We start from the raw sequence: 16,485 nt of genomic DNA, 5'->3' as shown, positions 1-16,485 counted from the left end.
ACTTTACAATGATGTCCTTTCTCTAGTTCACAACCCTTCTAGTTTCAGGGGCAGGGTATCATTTTGGTAGAACTTGGTTATTATTGAACTGCACTACATTGCAAATTTTGTTAAGGCACAGAATGTCTTTTGATTCCCTTCCCCCCTAAAAACCAGAAAGATGTTGAAAATGTTATAGAGATTTTTCAGTCAAATCTAAAATAAACATTTACAAATATCTCAATGGTGGATGTCAGGAGGTTGGAGCATCCCGTTTTTCTGTTTTAGCTAGCAACAAGACAAGGGGTGATGGGATGAAGCTGGAACACAAAAAGTTCCACTTAAATATAAAAAGAAACTGCTGTGAGGATGAGGGAGCCCTGGCCCAGGCTGCCCAGGGAGGGTGTGGAGGCTCCTTCCTTGGAGGGCTTCAAGACCCACCTGGACACGTTCCTGTGTGACCTGATCTAGGTGGGAGCTGCTTCTGCAGGGGGTTGGACTGGATGATCTCTAAAAGTCCCTTCCAACCCCACCATGCTGTGATTCTATGAAATAAATAAAGGCAGAAACCTGTTTGGAAAATGACAAGCTTTCCCCCAGGCCTGTACCAGGGTTCCCAAGTGACATGCCAAAGGCCTGTATCAATTGGAGTAGCCAGTTCCAAAACTTTCTGATGAATGCCTCTGTATGTTAAAGCACCTGACAGAAATTAAAGCCCTCCTGTGGTATATGGATGTTGACATTATCAGTGTGCTAAATACATGACACAATTTGTGTTTTACTTTCCTCAAAATGGACTCATTGTTTGAGAGTGATGTTTATAGCTGTATGTAGCCTTTGGAGCAAATACTGGGCTTTGAACAGCTGTGTTTGTTCTTACGAATGAAAACGTTGGGACATTTGTAGATGATATTCTAAGACATCTGGTTACTGTGACAAATTGTGTGCAAATTATTGCATATTTGATTTGAAGGAACCAAAAATCCAGCCTGCTTGGTTGACAATTCTTGAGCAAAACACACTTGAGAATAATTTCTGGCATTCTTTTTTTAAAGAGAAAAAGAGTGTGAAAGTGTGAATGATGATGTTCTTACCTCTCATACAATATCACTGGCTTGAGTCTTAGAGTTACTGGACTCCAAAGATATGATTTATTAAGAGGAGTCTTGCAAGTGGAACAAAGGAGACATGGTTTTACTTGTGCTAAAGTTTAAATGATATGCAATTGTGTCTAAAGTTACTGGGAAAATAGGCTGCTGCCACCTGAGTGCTGTGCGTTGGTCGCAGTTACAAGTGATCCAAACCCAGTGTGGTTTATCAGGCGTTACATGGGTTCTTCTGCACGTGTTGCAGGAATGTTCTGCCTGAGTAGCTCTTGCTTCATTGAAATGCTTTGATGGAAACTGGAGGCTTTAGCAGATATTTGTACGTTTGCTTTTGGCCAAGGTCTCCTGGGAGTTACTTGACCTCCATTTGTGGTGTGGTGGGTGCAGAAGACTACTATTAGGATAGCTGAGGCTTTGAGGAGTCTTGTTAGAGGGGAGACTGACAACCATTAGTGTGTATCACTCTACTGGACATCTTCAGTAACAGACTCTTCCTTTATCATTTGCCCAACTGGCTTTTTTATCAGGTCCATCCAAGATTGTTCTGGTTTAGCAAGGAGCAGCTTTTGCTTGGTACCAGGGGGAGTGGGTTGCAGGGAAGACCCGGTAAAGAGTTTTTGGGCTCTCCCCCGGCTCCTGGGCTCACACCCACCTCCGGCCCGGCTGGGCCAACCTGCCGCCTCTGCCAGCACTGTTTAGGGGATGGGAATGTGAAGTGCTGGCAGGAGCTGTAGGAGTGACACAAGATGGAGGTGACCATGTGGACCCACAGGCAGAGCAGGAGGAAGGAAGGAGGAGCAGCAGAGCAGAGACCCCTCTGCAAGCCGTGGTGAGAACGCAGCTGTACCCCTGCAAGCCATGCAGGGCCATGGCAGGGCTGAGAGCCACCAGCAGCTCCGTGTGAGTGAGCCCGGCCGGGCGAGGGACTGTGTGAGGAGAGGGGCCATGGCCCAGGCCGTGCTGGAGAGCCGCAGAGCAGCCCCACACGAGAGGCAGAGAGGAGCTGCAGCCTTTGGGCTCAGTGCGCGTGGGAGCCCCGGGCAGGGCTGTGTGTGAGTGTGAGGCACCCCACGGGCTTGCAGGGAGGGTGGGTGCGGAGTCACCTGTCCTGAGGAGGGACAAACGGCCAAAACTATGGGGAACAGGCTGACTGAAACCCCCACTGCCCCCCAAACCGGGAAGAGGGGAGGGGTGGCAAGAAGGTGTTGTTCAAAAGGCTGGTGGGACTCTTGGTTGTTGTATTACTCTGTGGTGTTTTATCTTGGTTATGTTTTGGGTTCTGGGGGTATGTTTTAGTTGATGTTGCATTAAGTTAGTTTCTGTTTTCTTCCCCAAACCGAGTGGCCTGCTCTGTTTTGTCCTGAACCTTCAGCAGCAATTAAGCTCTCCCTGCCCTTGGGCAATTCTCAGCCTCTTCGGTACTCGAGGCTAATGGTGGTCTTTGTTCCCTGATGGGCCTAAACCACAACACACCAGTTTGGGGATGTTTGATCCCCCAGTTTGGGGATGTTTGATCCCCCAGTTTGATGTTTGATCCCTTATTTAGGGATGTTTGATCCCTCAGCTCGGGGATATTTGATCCCTTAGCTTGATGTTTGATCCCTTCAGCTTGGGAGTGTTTAATCCCTCAGTGTGGGGGTGTTTGATCCCTCAATGTGGGGGTGTTTGATCCCTCAGTTTGGGGGTGTTTGATCTCTTAGCTCAGGGATGTTTGATCCCTCAGCTTGATGTTTGATCCCTCAGTTTGGGGGTGTTTGCTCCTTCAGCTTGGGGATGTTTGTTCCCTCAGCTTGAGGATGTGTGATCCCTCAGTTTGGGGGTGTTTGATCTCTTAGCTCAGGGATGTTTGATCCCTCAGCTTGGGGGTGTTTGATCCCTCAGTTTGGGGGTGTTTGATCCCTCAGTTTGGGGGTGTTTGATCCCTCAGTTTGGGGGTGTTTGATCTCTTAGCTCAGGGATGTTTGATCCCTCAGCTTGGGGGTGTTTGATCCCTCAGTTTGGGGATGTTTGATCCCTTAGCTTGATGTTTGATCCCTCAGCTTGGGGGTGTTTGATCCCTCAGTTTGGGGATGTTTGATCCCTTAGCTTGATGTTTGATCCCTCAGCTTGGGGGTGTTTGATCCCTCAGTTTGGGGGTGTTTGATCCTTCAGTTGGGGAGTGTTTTATTTGGAGAGAAAGAAAATAATGAACCTTTTCTGTCGGGTTTTTTTTCCTACAATGGCAAAACTTAAAGAGGAAAAAAACCTTCTGCCTTTCCCTGAAAAAAAGATTAATGAAAGTGAAGTAAGTAAAGTAGTCATCTTCCTGACAAACACTGTTACTGCATCGATAGACCCGAGTGCTGCTGGCAGCACGTGCTCAGTGCCAGTGAGCGCTTAGTGTGAGCTCTTCTTAGTGGCTGCTGGGGTGTGTTGCTGTGGGATTTGTTCCCTGTACCTTCATTTGAGATTCCTTCTGTTGCAGCTCAGATACTCTGCCCAGAGCCTTTTTGACTACATGAAGAAAATCCAGAACGACTGCAGTGCTATGGAGAGTTTCTGTGAGACTTTGCTGAACGTCTTTGAGGACAACTTGCGGAATGACCGGTAATGTTTTGGTTTTGCCTTTTGATCTTTAACAGCAGGACTCTTTGAAGTCAGGTGTACAGCACATCTGTTTCAGATACACCTAGAATTTGCTTTAACACCTCTATTTGAGTACCAGCAGTACCTCTGGTAAAAGATATAAGAAAGGAGTGACGGTAGAATGCTTTAAGCCCCAGTTTTTATGTGATACAATATTGTGTAGTCCAGTCTGCATTTGGTATCTATGTGTTTTTTCACACATACTTGAAGTATACTGTTCCTGTGAAGATCTTTCTTTGAAGGAGACTTCTATAACATGAGATTAATTTCTGTCAGCCTCACTTATCAAACATGTTGTTTATATACTAGAAAGTGACTTCATATTTTCTATTACTGCTGGTTGTGTTCTCAGGACCCTGCAAGTTTCAACCAGGTGTGTTGTTAATTAGGTTCTTTTCCTTTTGTCTGTAATGGAATGTCCCCCTCCCAGCCAAGGAGGATGATTTAGCCAACCCACAGAAGTTACCAAGCAACCCTTCTCTGTGTAAATTAGAGTTCTAATTTGAATACATGTAGGTAGATAGGAAGTTTCTTTGCTTCTGATTAAATACAGTGTATATATGTATGTCAAGAAGTGCATTGACGTTGTTCAATTATTTTCTTTCATCAGGGTGTCTGTGCCTCTCCTGATAATGCTGGACCAAATGCTGGCAAATGGCTGTTTTGATATATTTACCATGCAAGAGAAGTAAGTTGTTGAAAGTCTTCTTTGCTTGTTTTCCACCATGCAACAGGCCTCTTAAGTCTTACACTGGCTGCTGCTGGGTGTTGCTCTGGATGGGGGTGCACAGGACTCTGGGTGGGAGTGTATATGGATATAATGTCTTAACTTTGCTGAAGTGGGACAACAGTGGCAAATTGTGCCCAGACAGCCTTGAAAGAGTCTTGATAAAACGTTTGACTCTCCTGTCAGTGTTGAAGTTGGTTATTTGTTCACTGTTTAACAACCAGTAGGTTAATCAAATTCAATTTGCATGTTTCGCCTGGCACACTTGGGCCAGTGTCAGAACCATTTAGCTTCCAAAGTGCATGTGTTTGGGAGTATGTTCTTCACTGTGCTGTGAGCCTGTAGCAGTGGCAGTGTCCCATTGTGATGCTGCAAAACATTGTGCCTACAAGCTATCACTTCCAAAATCCTGCTGCTTTTCTTCATGTGAATATCTCCAAAGAAGTTAATTAAGATGATGATGATAATAATGATAAAGGTATTTCCCAGCTTTTCCACACCAAGTTCAATCTTCTGGAAAGTCCTTAGCACAGGAATGGACAATCATGAATAAGATATTCCAATGTGAAATCATGGATTTGTTTTTTTAATTCAGATGTTTCCAAAAGAATGATTTTAGTTTCAGTAATACCCAAATGCTCAAACTCTCTCAGGGAGTCTCTTGGCACATCCACAGAACAGATCTCTGCAGAATTGTGCAACGAGGATCCTGCAAGCATGGATACTGGATTTGGCACCTGTTGATTCAGGAATAACTTACAGCAAATACATTTGACAAGTTTTTGTCAGTCTCAAAGTTTTAATTCAATCTACTCTTGTTTTGAAGTGTGCCTTTGGATAATCTGTCCCGGATCAAATTTGGCAGTCTCTGTTTCAAGGGAATTTCAAATGAGTCAAATACAGATGGAATGAATATTGCTTGTTCAGTTTAGTAATCATGTCAGTGATCTGGGACTTCCACATAGGCTCCAGTCTTCCCCCTTGGGGAAGATGATAGGTTATGGGTGGAAATCACAAGTCAAGCCTGTTTGCAGTGTCATGGGTCAGTGGGTGGAAAGCCTGCGGTAGCATCACCATGAGACTCAAACTCACTTCTGCAGGGCTGGTGAAATGCTTTCTTTAAAAGGCCTGAAATAAAATGCAGGGGAATTATGAGGGGAAGGGGGAAAGATTTTGAAGCTCATCCAAATGTATTTGTTTCCAGTTTGATGATGAAACCCCAAAAAGAGAAGTTATCATTTCACAGTCCAGTGGATCATTCTCCTGGCAAGGGAATGCAGCAGCGGCGTGAGCCACGGGAACTCATTACCATCCAAAAGCTCGGGAAGGCCAGAGCTCTAAACAACTTGGAAGACAGCTAGAAAGAGACAGACAGTTTAGGTCCTGCATGGGACAGTTTTATTATAATATAGGTAGCTTATGGTCAAGAGGTACTCATGGAAACAGTTACTGTGTGTCCTTCACGGAGAGCCAAGTGAGCCTGACATTCTGAGCTCTGCCATGCTCCAAGACCTGGGTCTGATCAGCTCAACGTGGTGGGTGGGTGACCCCAAAATTGTCTTAGTGCAGTGTTTGCATTTCCTTACTTTGGTGTTGTTGGGGTACAGTTAGAGATGGTTGAAGGCTGATCCTGGCTCTGAGACTCTGATCTGTCCACTCACACCGCTGGGTGCCACCTGCTCCGCTTTGCAAAGGAGAAAAGTGTGACTTTGGGCCTGATTTCTTGAGTGGGACCATTTACTCCCTTTTTAAAGCAGCATGCCAGAAAAATGTAGAAGTACAAGGGAGAATGAGCCTGAAAATTGAGTGGCTGGAGAAGGCTTGGCATGAAAAGCCCATGTGTACATGCAGTTTCAGATGCAGTGGGCTCGTAAGAAGGATGAGATGCCCAGTTCTAGAAACGGTCTTAATGATGGTAAGAAACTTCCATATTGCTTCTGTTCTGCTGTGAACTTCTTGCTTGTCACATAGCAGGTGAAAAACTTCTGGAGAAGCTGGGAATAAAACATTAGCATTCCATAGGGTGTTTGGCTCCCATTTCATCTTGAGTTTCAGCAAGTGAACTCAGGATGTCTGGCATCAGCATGATGTCTACATGAGCTGCTTAATAGTCAACTGTCACATTTGTAAAACACTATTTGTAAATGCATTTTGAAGTTTCAAATGGATATTTTGCCTCACCTGCCCTGCTGAGGCCTCATCTGGAGTCCTGTGTCCAGTTCTGGGCTCCCCAGCTCGAGGGACAGGGAACTGCTGGAGAGAGGCCAGTGCAGGGACACCAAGATGCTGAGGGGATGGAGCATCTTCCTTCTGAGCAAAGGCTGTGGGACCTGGGGCTGTTCAGTCTGGAGGAGACTGAGGGGGGAGCTCATTAATAGTTACAGGCATATAAATGGTGGGTGTCAGGAGCTTAGGGCAGCACTTCTTTCAATGGTATCTAGCAACAGGACAAGGGGTGATGGGATGAAGCTGAGACACAAAAAGTTCCATTGAAACATAAGGACAAACTGTGACAGTGTTTGAGTGAGGGAGCCCTGGCTCAGGCTGCCCAGGGAGGGTGTGGAGGCTCCTTCCTTGGAGGGCTTCAAGACCCACCTGGACACATTCCTGTGTGACCTGATCTGGGTGGGAGCTGCTTCTGCAGGGGGTTGGACTGGATGAGCTCTAAAGGTCCCTTCCAACCCCCACCACTCTATGATTCTAAGTTGTGCCCTGTCCTCGATCTTTTCTTTCCCCTAATAAAGCATTAGCATCCTGCACCAATTAAGTTAAAGAGGAGTAATAGCTGTTGGCTGAACTAGTTTGACACTTGTTGGGAGTTCAGTGCTCCAGTTGAAGCAAATTGCCACGTGGTGTCACTCCTGCCCATGTAGGTGTGAGTCAAGGTGCATTTTCCTGCCTCTTCACTCCATGGAGCTCATAAAGTTTAGAATATGCAGTTTGACATTCCTGGTGTGGTTCTGCAGATGAATTTCAGCGTTTGGGAAGCTCTCTGTAGGGCTGTCATGCAATCTCTGTGCAGGAGGGCAAGTGAACCACTGGCTGTTTCTCCTCCTGTGTCATATTTTGAATACCCATGTCTTAAACTGACATTGATTTGTCAGGCATGGGTCATTTCTGTGCCAAGGCCCTGCTGAACCTGCTGTCAGGGATCGAAGTGTCAGGTAAATACCTGTGCAGTGGGATTTGCCATGAATCAACTTCAGTATCACTGAGTCATCAAAAGGCTATCAGAAGCAGCTTTGCTTTGTTGTGCTTGGCTTACTTTGAATCTGTAGTAAGAAAAGCAAAGCTCTGCCTGCCATTTTTCAGGCAGTTACTTTCTCCTTATCTGAAGCTGGCATAAACCTGCACGTCCAGCATGGGAGCTTCCCCCTCCCTTGAACTGACAGGAATGGTTTCTATATGATGAATGGCATGAGAGAACTGTTCCAGGTTAAAACTACCCTTCTTCCAGCAAAATTCAGCTTGAGGTAGTCCCTCAGTCTGTTTTGCCATGTGCTCATAAGTTGTGCCAAAATAAGGAGAGAAGTGCTGGGGAGGAAGGGAAGGAAAGCCATTTGTTCTGGCAGCCCTGCAGGTGTCTGCTGGCGTAAAGCCTCTGTGGAACTGCAGCATTGTTCAGCTGCCATTCCCTCTGTGCCCTCTCACCCCAAACAGGGTGGCAGCTTTCAACTGAAATGTAGTTTCTTCTCTGTGGTAGCACAACCTGAAACTTCCCGATTCATTGCAAGGTGAATTTGTGGAGCTGAATTCATAATGATACAGGGAGCATTGACTGCTGAGAGAGACTGCTGGAGGCAAAGGGCAAAATGCATGCAAGAGAGCTGTCTTAAATAAAGCAGAGTATGTTGGGTTTGTTTAAACTCACCAGTGACTACAAAAAAGAGATAGTAATTAAAGATCTTAAAAGATAGTAATCTTATCTTAAAAGGTGGTAATTGTCAGCTCCTTGCTGGCAGCAGGATGAGGGATAGAGAGCATATAGGAGAGTGAATTGAAGGCACTTGCAAAGCTGACACTGCAGTGTTGTTTTCTGGTTATGGCTCCTGTAGCTGCAGGAGTCATTCTGGTCTCATGAGTGCCTGACCACCAGGGATGCTGACTCTGCCAAGAGCCCCAAGAGTCTGTTAGTTCCTTAGAAAGTATGGTGATGTTAGTCTAATGCTCAGTGCCAAGTGAACAGCGTGGCCTTTGGAGGACAAATCAGGACCTAATGCTTTCTGGAGTAATAAGCAAGAGTGAAGTTTCTCTTATGTGTCTGTATTTGATATATCCAGCAAAAGTGTTCATGCATAGTGTATGTTTAGTATTTTTCTGGTCTTGCAGATGGTGTGTGTGTCCCCACTGACCTCTGACTAATGATTTCTGTGCATTACGTGCTCCTCTGGATTTTTTTAAAGCAATTGCACAATAAAGCATGAAGAGCATGGTGATGGCTGTCCTCTGGTGTCACAGCCACCCCAGCTGAGAGCTGAACTGCTGGAACTCAGTGCACCTTCCTGCAGTACCACGTCTGCCCAGTTTACATAACGTAAGGACTTTAGAGGCCTTTCCTCCAAATGCCAGCTCTTGTCTCTGCTGGCACCCTGCCCACACAGGAGAAGGAATTTTCTCAATTTCCTTTAAAGAGGCCAGGCTACTGGAGCCATCTGAGATCACACATAGGTTACCTTTAGTTATTACACACGTGAAACTGGCCAGTGACAGTTGCATCTGTTCTAAACACAAAATGCTGCACAGAAGGTTATGTGTATTAAATGTATTCCAGATGCTCTTGTTCCAATTGGTCTCTTTGTTGCTGCACTTCAGTGATGTCCCTGTTCAACCCATTTAAGTCTCACCTAATTCACTATGTTGCTGTTGTTGTGTGCTGAAAGGCAGGCATGCAGTGCAGGTACTGTCATTAGTTGTCTACACAGTGACTTTGTGTAACTGGGAGTGGGAGGAGCAGAAATATCACCAGGGGAGAAAAAACAAACCTCCTCTTGATATGAAGAGAGCAGAAACTCTCCCTCATCTACCCAGAGAAGTCAGACAGACAGAACTCAGGCAGACACACAGACCATCAGTGTGGATGAGTCTCCTGCTTGTCCTGTGCCTTACCTGGAATCAGCACCAACATGAGGGCAGGCAGTGCATGGCAGGGGACTTTGCTCTTTCAGCATCTGATGAAGGCATTTTAAATCAGCCCTCTCCAGACTCTCTGCTTCTGAAACCCACTGTCAGCTCTGAAAATGTCATGTGAAGCCTCCATGTCTTGGCTGAAAACCTGGCAGTGTTCTGTACTCTCCTGGCCGAGTTTTCTGGGCAGTGCCGAGGCTGCCACACGCAGCATTCTTCAGCTTAACGAGTCTGTGGTTTGTTGTTCAGGGTTTTTACCCAAGTCACGATTTGCCAGCATTTTGTTAAGATTATTTTTTTAAGTAATTGAAAAATGCTGTGGAAAACTCTATATAACAAGGTGCATGAGCATAAGAAACCATCTTCTCACTCCTATCAACATCTTGGTTTAAGTGTTCTAGTTTTCAACAGGTTGTTACACAACGTTTTTGAGTAGTTTTTATCCACAGCTTTGAATCATGGTAAAGAAAAGCATTTTTGCTTTCTGCTTCACATCCACAATACAGTGAGGTTTCCAAAATGTGCAGCCCAGAAGCCATTGTACTTAGGCAAATGTGAAGGTAATTCCTTTTGCATCTGTGACACGTCAGCTCTGGCTGGAGCAAGTAAATGATTAAATACTTTGTACTAAAATAAAAGCAATATTCCTTCTTTACTTTTCTTTACTAGATCCTTGGAATATGCTAACAATACCTGTGTTTGTGTGAGTGTCTGGGAAAGGGCTGAGAGAACCACGTTTCCCAGACTGTGTGGAAAAAGAAAAGAGTTTGCTAAATGTATTTAAAGATGGCTTCACAGCTCGTACACTTCTCTGAGCTGGGAGCCTGGTGTTTAATTGCGTTGTCTGGAATCACCAAAGGAATTTGGGCTGTGAAATGGCAGAGTATTTAAGAACAACATTCATCCCCTTTTATGTAAAGTTTGGCTGAGGACCTTAGGGAATGGCCAAGGCACCATATGACACACAAACCAAATAACTTGTATTTGGCTTAGGAGTGTTTGAATTGCTGATGTGGTGTTTCTGGTTGCACCACGCTGTGTTGTAGGACAAGCCATGGCTGGCTGATTAGCTCAGCATTTACCTATTTGGATCAATGTAGTTTACACCTCTGCATGCAGGTAGCAGCTATGGAGATAATTAATACTAATTTCTTCCCTTCCCTGTTAATAAAAAAAAGGAAAACCAAAACAAGATGATCAGGGGACTGGAGCATCTTTCATATGAGGAAAGGCTGTGGGACCTGGGGCTGTTCAGCCTGGAGAAGAGGAGACTGAGGGGGGAGCTCATTCATAGCTACAAATATCTCACTGGTGGGTGTCAGGAGGTTGGGGCAGCACTTCTTTCAATAGTATCTAGCAACAGGCCAAGGGGTGATGGGATGAAGCTGGAACACAAACAGTTCCACTTAAACATAAGGACAAACTGTTTCAGTGAGGGAGCCCTGGCCCAGGCTGCCCAGGGAGGGTGTGGAGGCTCCTTCCTTGGAGGGCTTCAAGACCTACCTGGACACGTTCCTGTGTGACCTGATCTAGGTGACCCTGCTTCTGCAGGGGGTTGGACTGGATGAGCTCTAAAGGTCCCTTCCAACCCCCACCATTCTATTCTATTAGGAACATGGTGGCCAGACTTGCCTGTGCCTTTACCAAAGTCCAAATAAATCAAGGCATGCTGTTGTGGAAGAAACAAGTGCTGCTCTGCATTGGATCTTTCCTCTCCTTTGAATGTTACTTTGGCATCTTTACAATAATTAAATGCCTTTGAAACTCTACTGGAATCTATTGCTCATCTTTTTTTTTCTTTCCCATGTCCAGCCACCCCTTTCCAGTGAAGTTACTGACCCTGTGCAAAGAGGAGATCAAGAGATCCAAGGACATCCGCAAGCTTCGCTCCAGCATTGGAGTGTGAGTTGATGAAATAAAGTGATCTTTGCTCATGGAAGGTGAAGGAAAATGGAAGTGCACAAGGTGCCAGCTCTAACAGCTAGGCCTATTTCTGTGAAAGTTATGAGAGTTTTGTGTTCCTTTGGGTGGTTGGAGTGCAAACATAGGAAGGATCTGATAAAATCTAATGGCTTTTACAATGTTGTTGATACTCTGTGATCCTATGATTTGCTTTTTGCTTGTACAGGATTTGACTTGGTGCCAATGCAGAATATGTGTAATTAACTGGATCTTACATAGGCACTAGAAAGAGATGAAAACACCTGCAGAATTATTATCTGGCTTTAGGGTAAAAGCCCTCAGTTCAGACAGCAGAAAAGGCAAAACAAAAATGCACCTGTCAGGAAAGACAAAACTAGGGGAGGAGAGGAGGGGAGAAAAGACAAAAACATTGCAAAGGTTCCTTGGTGGAAACCTGGCACAAGTACCCAGGTCTATGTCAAGCAGTGATTCTTCAGAGTGCAAGAAAGCCTAAAATGGGAAGTTACCCATGTTTGTAATTATCTTCCACTCTGAACTGTTGGTCTGATTGAGGGTAGGGAAGCTCTACAGAGAGATGTAGATAGGCTGGAGCATGAGTTTCAGTATGGCCAAGTGCTGGGTCCTGCCCTTGGGCCACAACAAGGCTTGAGAAGGAGTGGCTGGAAAGCTGCCAGACACAGAGGGACCTGGAGTGTTGGTTGGCAGCGGCTGAACATGAGCCAGCAGCGTGCCCAGGTGGGCAAGAAGGCCAAGGGCGCCCTGGCCTGGATCAGAAACTGTGTTGTCAGCAGGGGCAGGGAGCTGATCATTCCCCTGGACTCAGCTTTGCTGAGGCTGCACCTCGGATGCTGTGTCCAGTTCTGGGCCTCTCTCTATAAGGACATGGAGGTGCTGGAGAGGATCCAGAGCTGGGCTGCCAAGCTAGGGAAGGATTTAGAGTGCATCTCAGACGAGGAAGGGCTGAGGGATCTGGGGCTGTTCAGCCTGGAGCAAAGAAGGCTCAGGGGAGACCTTCACAGTCTCTACAAATACCTGAAAGCAAGCTGTAGCAAGGCAGGGGTTGCTCTGTTCTCCCCAGTAACAGCAATAGAACAAGAGGGAACGGCCTCATGTTGCACCAGGGGAGGTTCAGGCTGGATGTGAGGAGGAATCTCTTTGGTGCCAGGGCTGTCAGGCATTGGAAGGGGCTGCCCAGGGAGCTGCTGGAGTCACAATCCCTGGAGGGGTTTCAGAGCTGGGTGGATGCTGCACTGAGGGAAATGGGCTGGTGGGTGATAGGGCTGGGACAGAGGCTGCACTCCAGGAGCTTAAAGGGCTCTTCCAGCTGAAACCATTCTATGATTCTGTCCAAGAGCTCACCCTTTCCTGCTCTGTCTATGTGAGTGGCTGTTCTCTGTTCACACAGAGGCTTTGGAGTGCCTGTTGCTGAGGGTTGGCACCTCAGGGACCTGTGAGCATTTCTCACACGCTCACCCTCAGTGTTTGCTTTCCCACAGCACTTAGGGCTGAGCTTTGGCTCCTGCAGAGCTCCCTGTCCCGCTGTTGTTTCAGATACACGTCTTCATTCTGACCCTCAAACCCTTTTCTTATGTTTTCTAGGTTTTGTGGCCTGATTCAGTTTCAAGGAGACATGAGAGAGAAAGTTCTGTTTCAGTTGTTCCTCCTCCTTTGCCATCCATTTCCTGTAGTAAGTATGAAGCCACTGTGTATGACCACATGTACCTAAAGTACTTCCCAAGTTAAAAGTCATGTAAAGTTCATTAAAGCAGCATTTTTTAGAACAGATATTAATGTATATAATAGGTTTTCTTTCTCAAGGGGCAGCTATCTGCAGCACTGCCAGCTAAAACAGGCTACTTGCAGCATACCTGGCTGTTCCACAAAGTGCTTTTCCACCTTCTCTCCTTCGTGTTTTCAATTAGAAGCAATTGAGTTGCCCGAGTTGGTTGGTTGTTTCTTTTGATGCAGCAGCTGGCACAGCCCAGATCTGTTCTCCATTTAGTGCTTGAAAGCTCCAGTCAGATAAATTACTAATAGCTCTGCAATACTTCTGACAGGAGCCACATAGCAGTTCTGGTTCAAGACAAAGATATTGGTTCTCCTTGTCAGGTGTGATGAATGTTTGTGCAACACAGGAGGGTTCATCAGAAGTTTACCTTTTCCAAATAGCTAACAGAAGCAGGGCATAAAACCCTGGGTTATTAGCCACTATGTATAAGAGAAGATCACATGTGGGATAATATTACCTTAGCTTTTGAACGTTTTTGTTGACTTAGGTGTTTGAGAGAGGGGCACAGGGCCTGGAAGCCCTGACTGAGGGCTGCTGGGACAACTCAACACATACAGCAGCTTGCTGTGGCTTTAGTGCTCAGCACAAGGGTCCTCCTGGCAGTGTCAGGATGTTCTGTGAGCAAAGAGGGCTGGCACCATGCTGCTGGCACCTTCTGCTGGCACTTTGCTGTGAGAGGCAGCTGTTGGCCACATCTGGAGCTGAGTGGTGCAAAGTGTGAGGAGCAAAGGCCACTGGAAGTCACTGCAAAGGCACAGAAAAAGCATATGAAAACACACCAGGTCTTAAAGTGGTTTTGAGAACACACTGAATAGCCTCATGTCTGGCCAGTGCAAACCAATGTTGTTTAGTCTGACAGTGATTACTTTTGAGGATTAGTTTTTGTTCAGGTGAAGCTCAAAGGGTACTCAGCAAAGTCTGATACTTGAGATTCTTACCCAGCTGTTTCCATGTTGTGTGCACTTGCTACAGAGGAGCCCTTTGCAGGAAGGACATGATGTAAAAACTGAAGTGAGATAATTTCAATTTCATGTTTTCTTGGTATTTTTCATCATAAATATGTTCTATTTTTACAGATGGGTCTATTTAATTAGGCTCTACTACCACAACCCTGTCATTTCCTTGCCTTCCCTTGCTTATCACCAGGCTTTATTGAATTTAGTTTGGTTGCAGGTTTGCTCTCTTCCATTCAGCATTTTTCTACACATCATACTGCAGCACCAGCCCAGCTGCCTGCTTCTGTATCCACACCAATATCACCACTGCACTGTTCTCTGGACTTGCAAATTAACTGCTCCTGGAAAACAGGCTGATGTTCCACACATCATCATCCATCTCCTGGCAGTTTTTCCAACAGTTTGGATGAATCTTACAGTCTCCAGGCTGGGAAATCTGTTCCATGAGCCCACAGCAACCAAAGTTAGAGCCAGACTTTGGCCCAACAGGAATGTTTCTTTTCTTGAAATGACTCTGTGAGTCAGCCTCAAGCATTTGTATTCACTCATGTGAGGGACAGAGCTGCAGAACTGAGATGCCACAAAGGTTTAGTGAAAATGTATCAGTTCACAGAATCACTATGGTTAGAAAAGCCTTTCAAGGTTATGGAGTCCAACCCCTCACCTCACAGTGCCAGGCCCAGCAGTACATAAACCACATCCCTCAGCACCTCATCTATGTGTCTCCTGAGTATCTCCAGGGATGGGGACTCCACCAGCTCCCTGGGCAGCCCCTTCCAATGCTTAATAACCCTCTTGGTGAAAAACCTCTTCCTAATGTCCAATCTGAACCTCCCCTGGTGCAACCTGAGCCCATTTCCTTGTGTCCTATCATTCATTACTGGAGAGAAGAGATGATCCCCACCTCACTGCAGCCTCCTGTCAGGGTGTTGCAGAGTGCTCCTGTCTCCCCTCAGCCTCCTCTTCTCCAGGCTGAACACCCCCAGCTCCCTCAGCCACTCTCAGGCCTGTTCTCCAGACCCTTCACCAGCTTTGTTGCTCATCTCTGGACACGCTCCAGCCCCTCAACATCCTTCTTGTAGTGAGAGGCCATGAATCTCCTTGAGGTGCAGAAATGAAGCCTGGAGCGAATTGCTGCCAGGTGCAAGAACAGACTGCAGGGCTGAGTTATTAACAGTGTCCACCATAAAATGATTGTCAGCATGACCAGTACCAATGGCCTTGGGCTCTTCCACACAGGACTCCAGACCCTGTCCTTCAGCTTCTCTGCCTCTTGCCCACAGATAAGGAAGACAACGGCCAGCCAGGTGTACGAGATGCTGATAACCTACAGCGAGGTGCTGGATCCTGTGGTGGTGGAGGAGGTACTGACCATACTGAGTGACACCAACTGGTAAGGAATCAGTTGCCTGACAGTGGTTGAGCTGAAATAATTTTTATACCACTGCTGTTGATGCCTTTGAAAGCTGATGGCTGAAAAGAATTCTTCTGTTGTAAGAAACTACGTGGTGTGTTGTCTCCCTGGAAGTGGTTGGGGTAAAACCAGCCTGAGAGAAAGTAAAATGCCCATGTTTCTCTGACAACATAAAAAGGGAGATGTTGGAAAACCTCTGCAAAACAGAGAGACTGGGCTGTTGCAAACAGTCAAGCTTCAACTGCACAGACAGTTTCTTGGCATTTCAGAGCACTGACAAGCTGGAAAACAACAGAATTAGCAGAACAGCTCCAATCTCCCATGAAATACAATTACTCAAAATGCTGCAAACACTGTATTCAATCAGATAGTTTGAATTGCTACAGTTGAGATGTTTCCCAAGTGTCCAGTTACATGAAGACAACAAACATGTTTATAGAACATAATATTTTACCTACTGTTACATCTTGCCTCCTTCCAAGGGCAGGGGAAACGGTCTCATTTGTCATCAGAGACACTGCAGCAGCAAAATGTCTTTCAGAGACAGGAGGAACTTGTGCTGCCAGCACCTTGGAAGTGACAGGACAGGGGGATACTCACCATCATTTTGGCACTGAGTTTCTTTTCCCTTTCTGCAGATTTTAGCATGGTGCATTAGAGTCACATGGAAAAGTTTACAGAGTTCTGCATGCCTCAGATATTTGAGGAAATACAGAGTTTTAAGATACTAATTAGTTTGTTAGTTTTGCTGCCATGTTAAATGTTTCCCCTTGTTGCAGACGACTCTTCCTGGGTCATGGGGTCTGCAGGTCCATCACCCTGCCTCAAACAGCAAAGCTGAT

The 16,485-nt window shown here is 46.0% G+C and overlaps 1 protein-coding gene across 1 annotated transcript in view; it reads left to right on the top strand.

Annotated features, from left to right (window-relative positions):
* The window catches only part of TBCD (tubulin folding cofactor D), a 134,858-nt gene that overhangs the window by 113,784 nt on the left and 4,589 nt on the right, over positions 1 to 16,485 (top strand). Inside the window, exons 34-38 of the mRNA XM_062010703.1 lie at positions 3,550 to 3,671; positions 4,321 to 4,398; positions 11,374 to 11,463; positions 13,084 to 13,171; positions 15,513 to 15,622. Of these exons, the coding sequence (XP_061866687.1) occupies positions 3,550 to 3,671; positions 4,321 to 4,398; positions 11,374 to 11,463; positions 13,084 to 13,171; positions 15,513 to 15,622 (488 nt within the window). The remainder of the gene's footprint in view (positions 1 to 3,549; positions 3,672 to 4,320; positions 4,399 to 11,373; positions 11,464 to 13,083; positions 13,172 to 15,512; positions 15,623 to 16,485) is intronic.

The sequence above is a fragment of the Colius striatus genome, chromosome 18 (genome assembly GCF_028858725.1).
Source record: "Colius striatus isolate bColStr4 chromosome 18, bColStr4.1.hap1, whole genome shotgun sequence".
NCBI lineage: Eukaryota > Metazoa > Chordata > Aves > Coliiformes > Coliidae > Colius > Colius striatus.
Note: the sequence above shows the minus strand (reverse complement) of the source record. Positions and strands in the feature narration are given on the sequence as shown.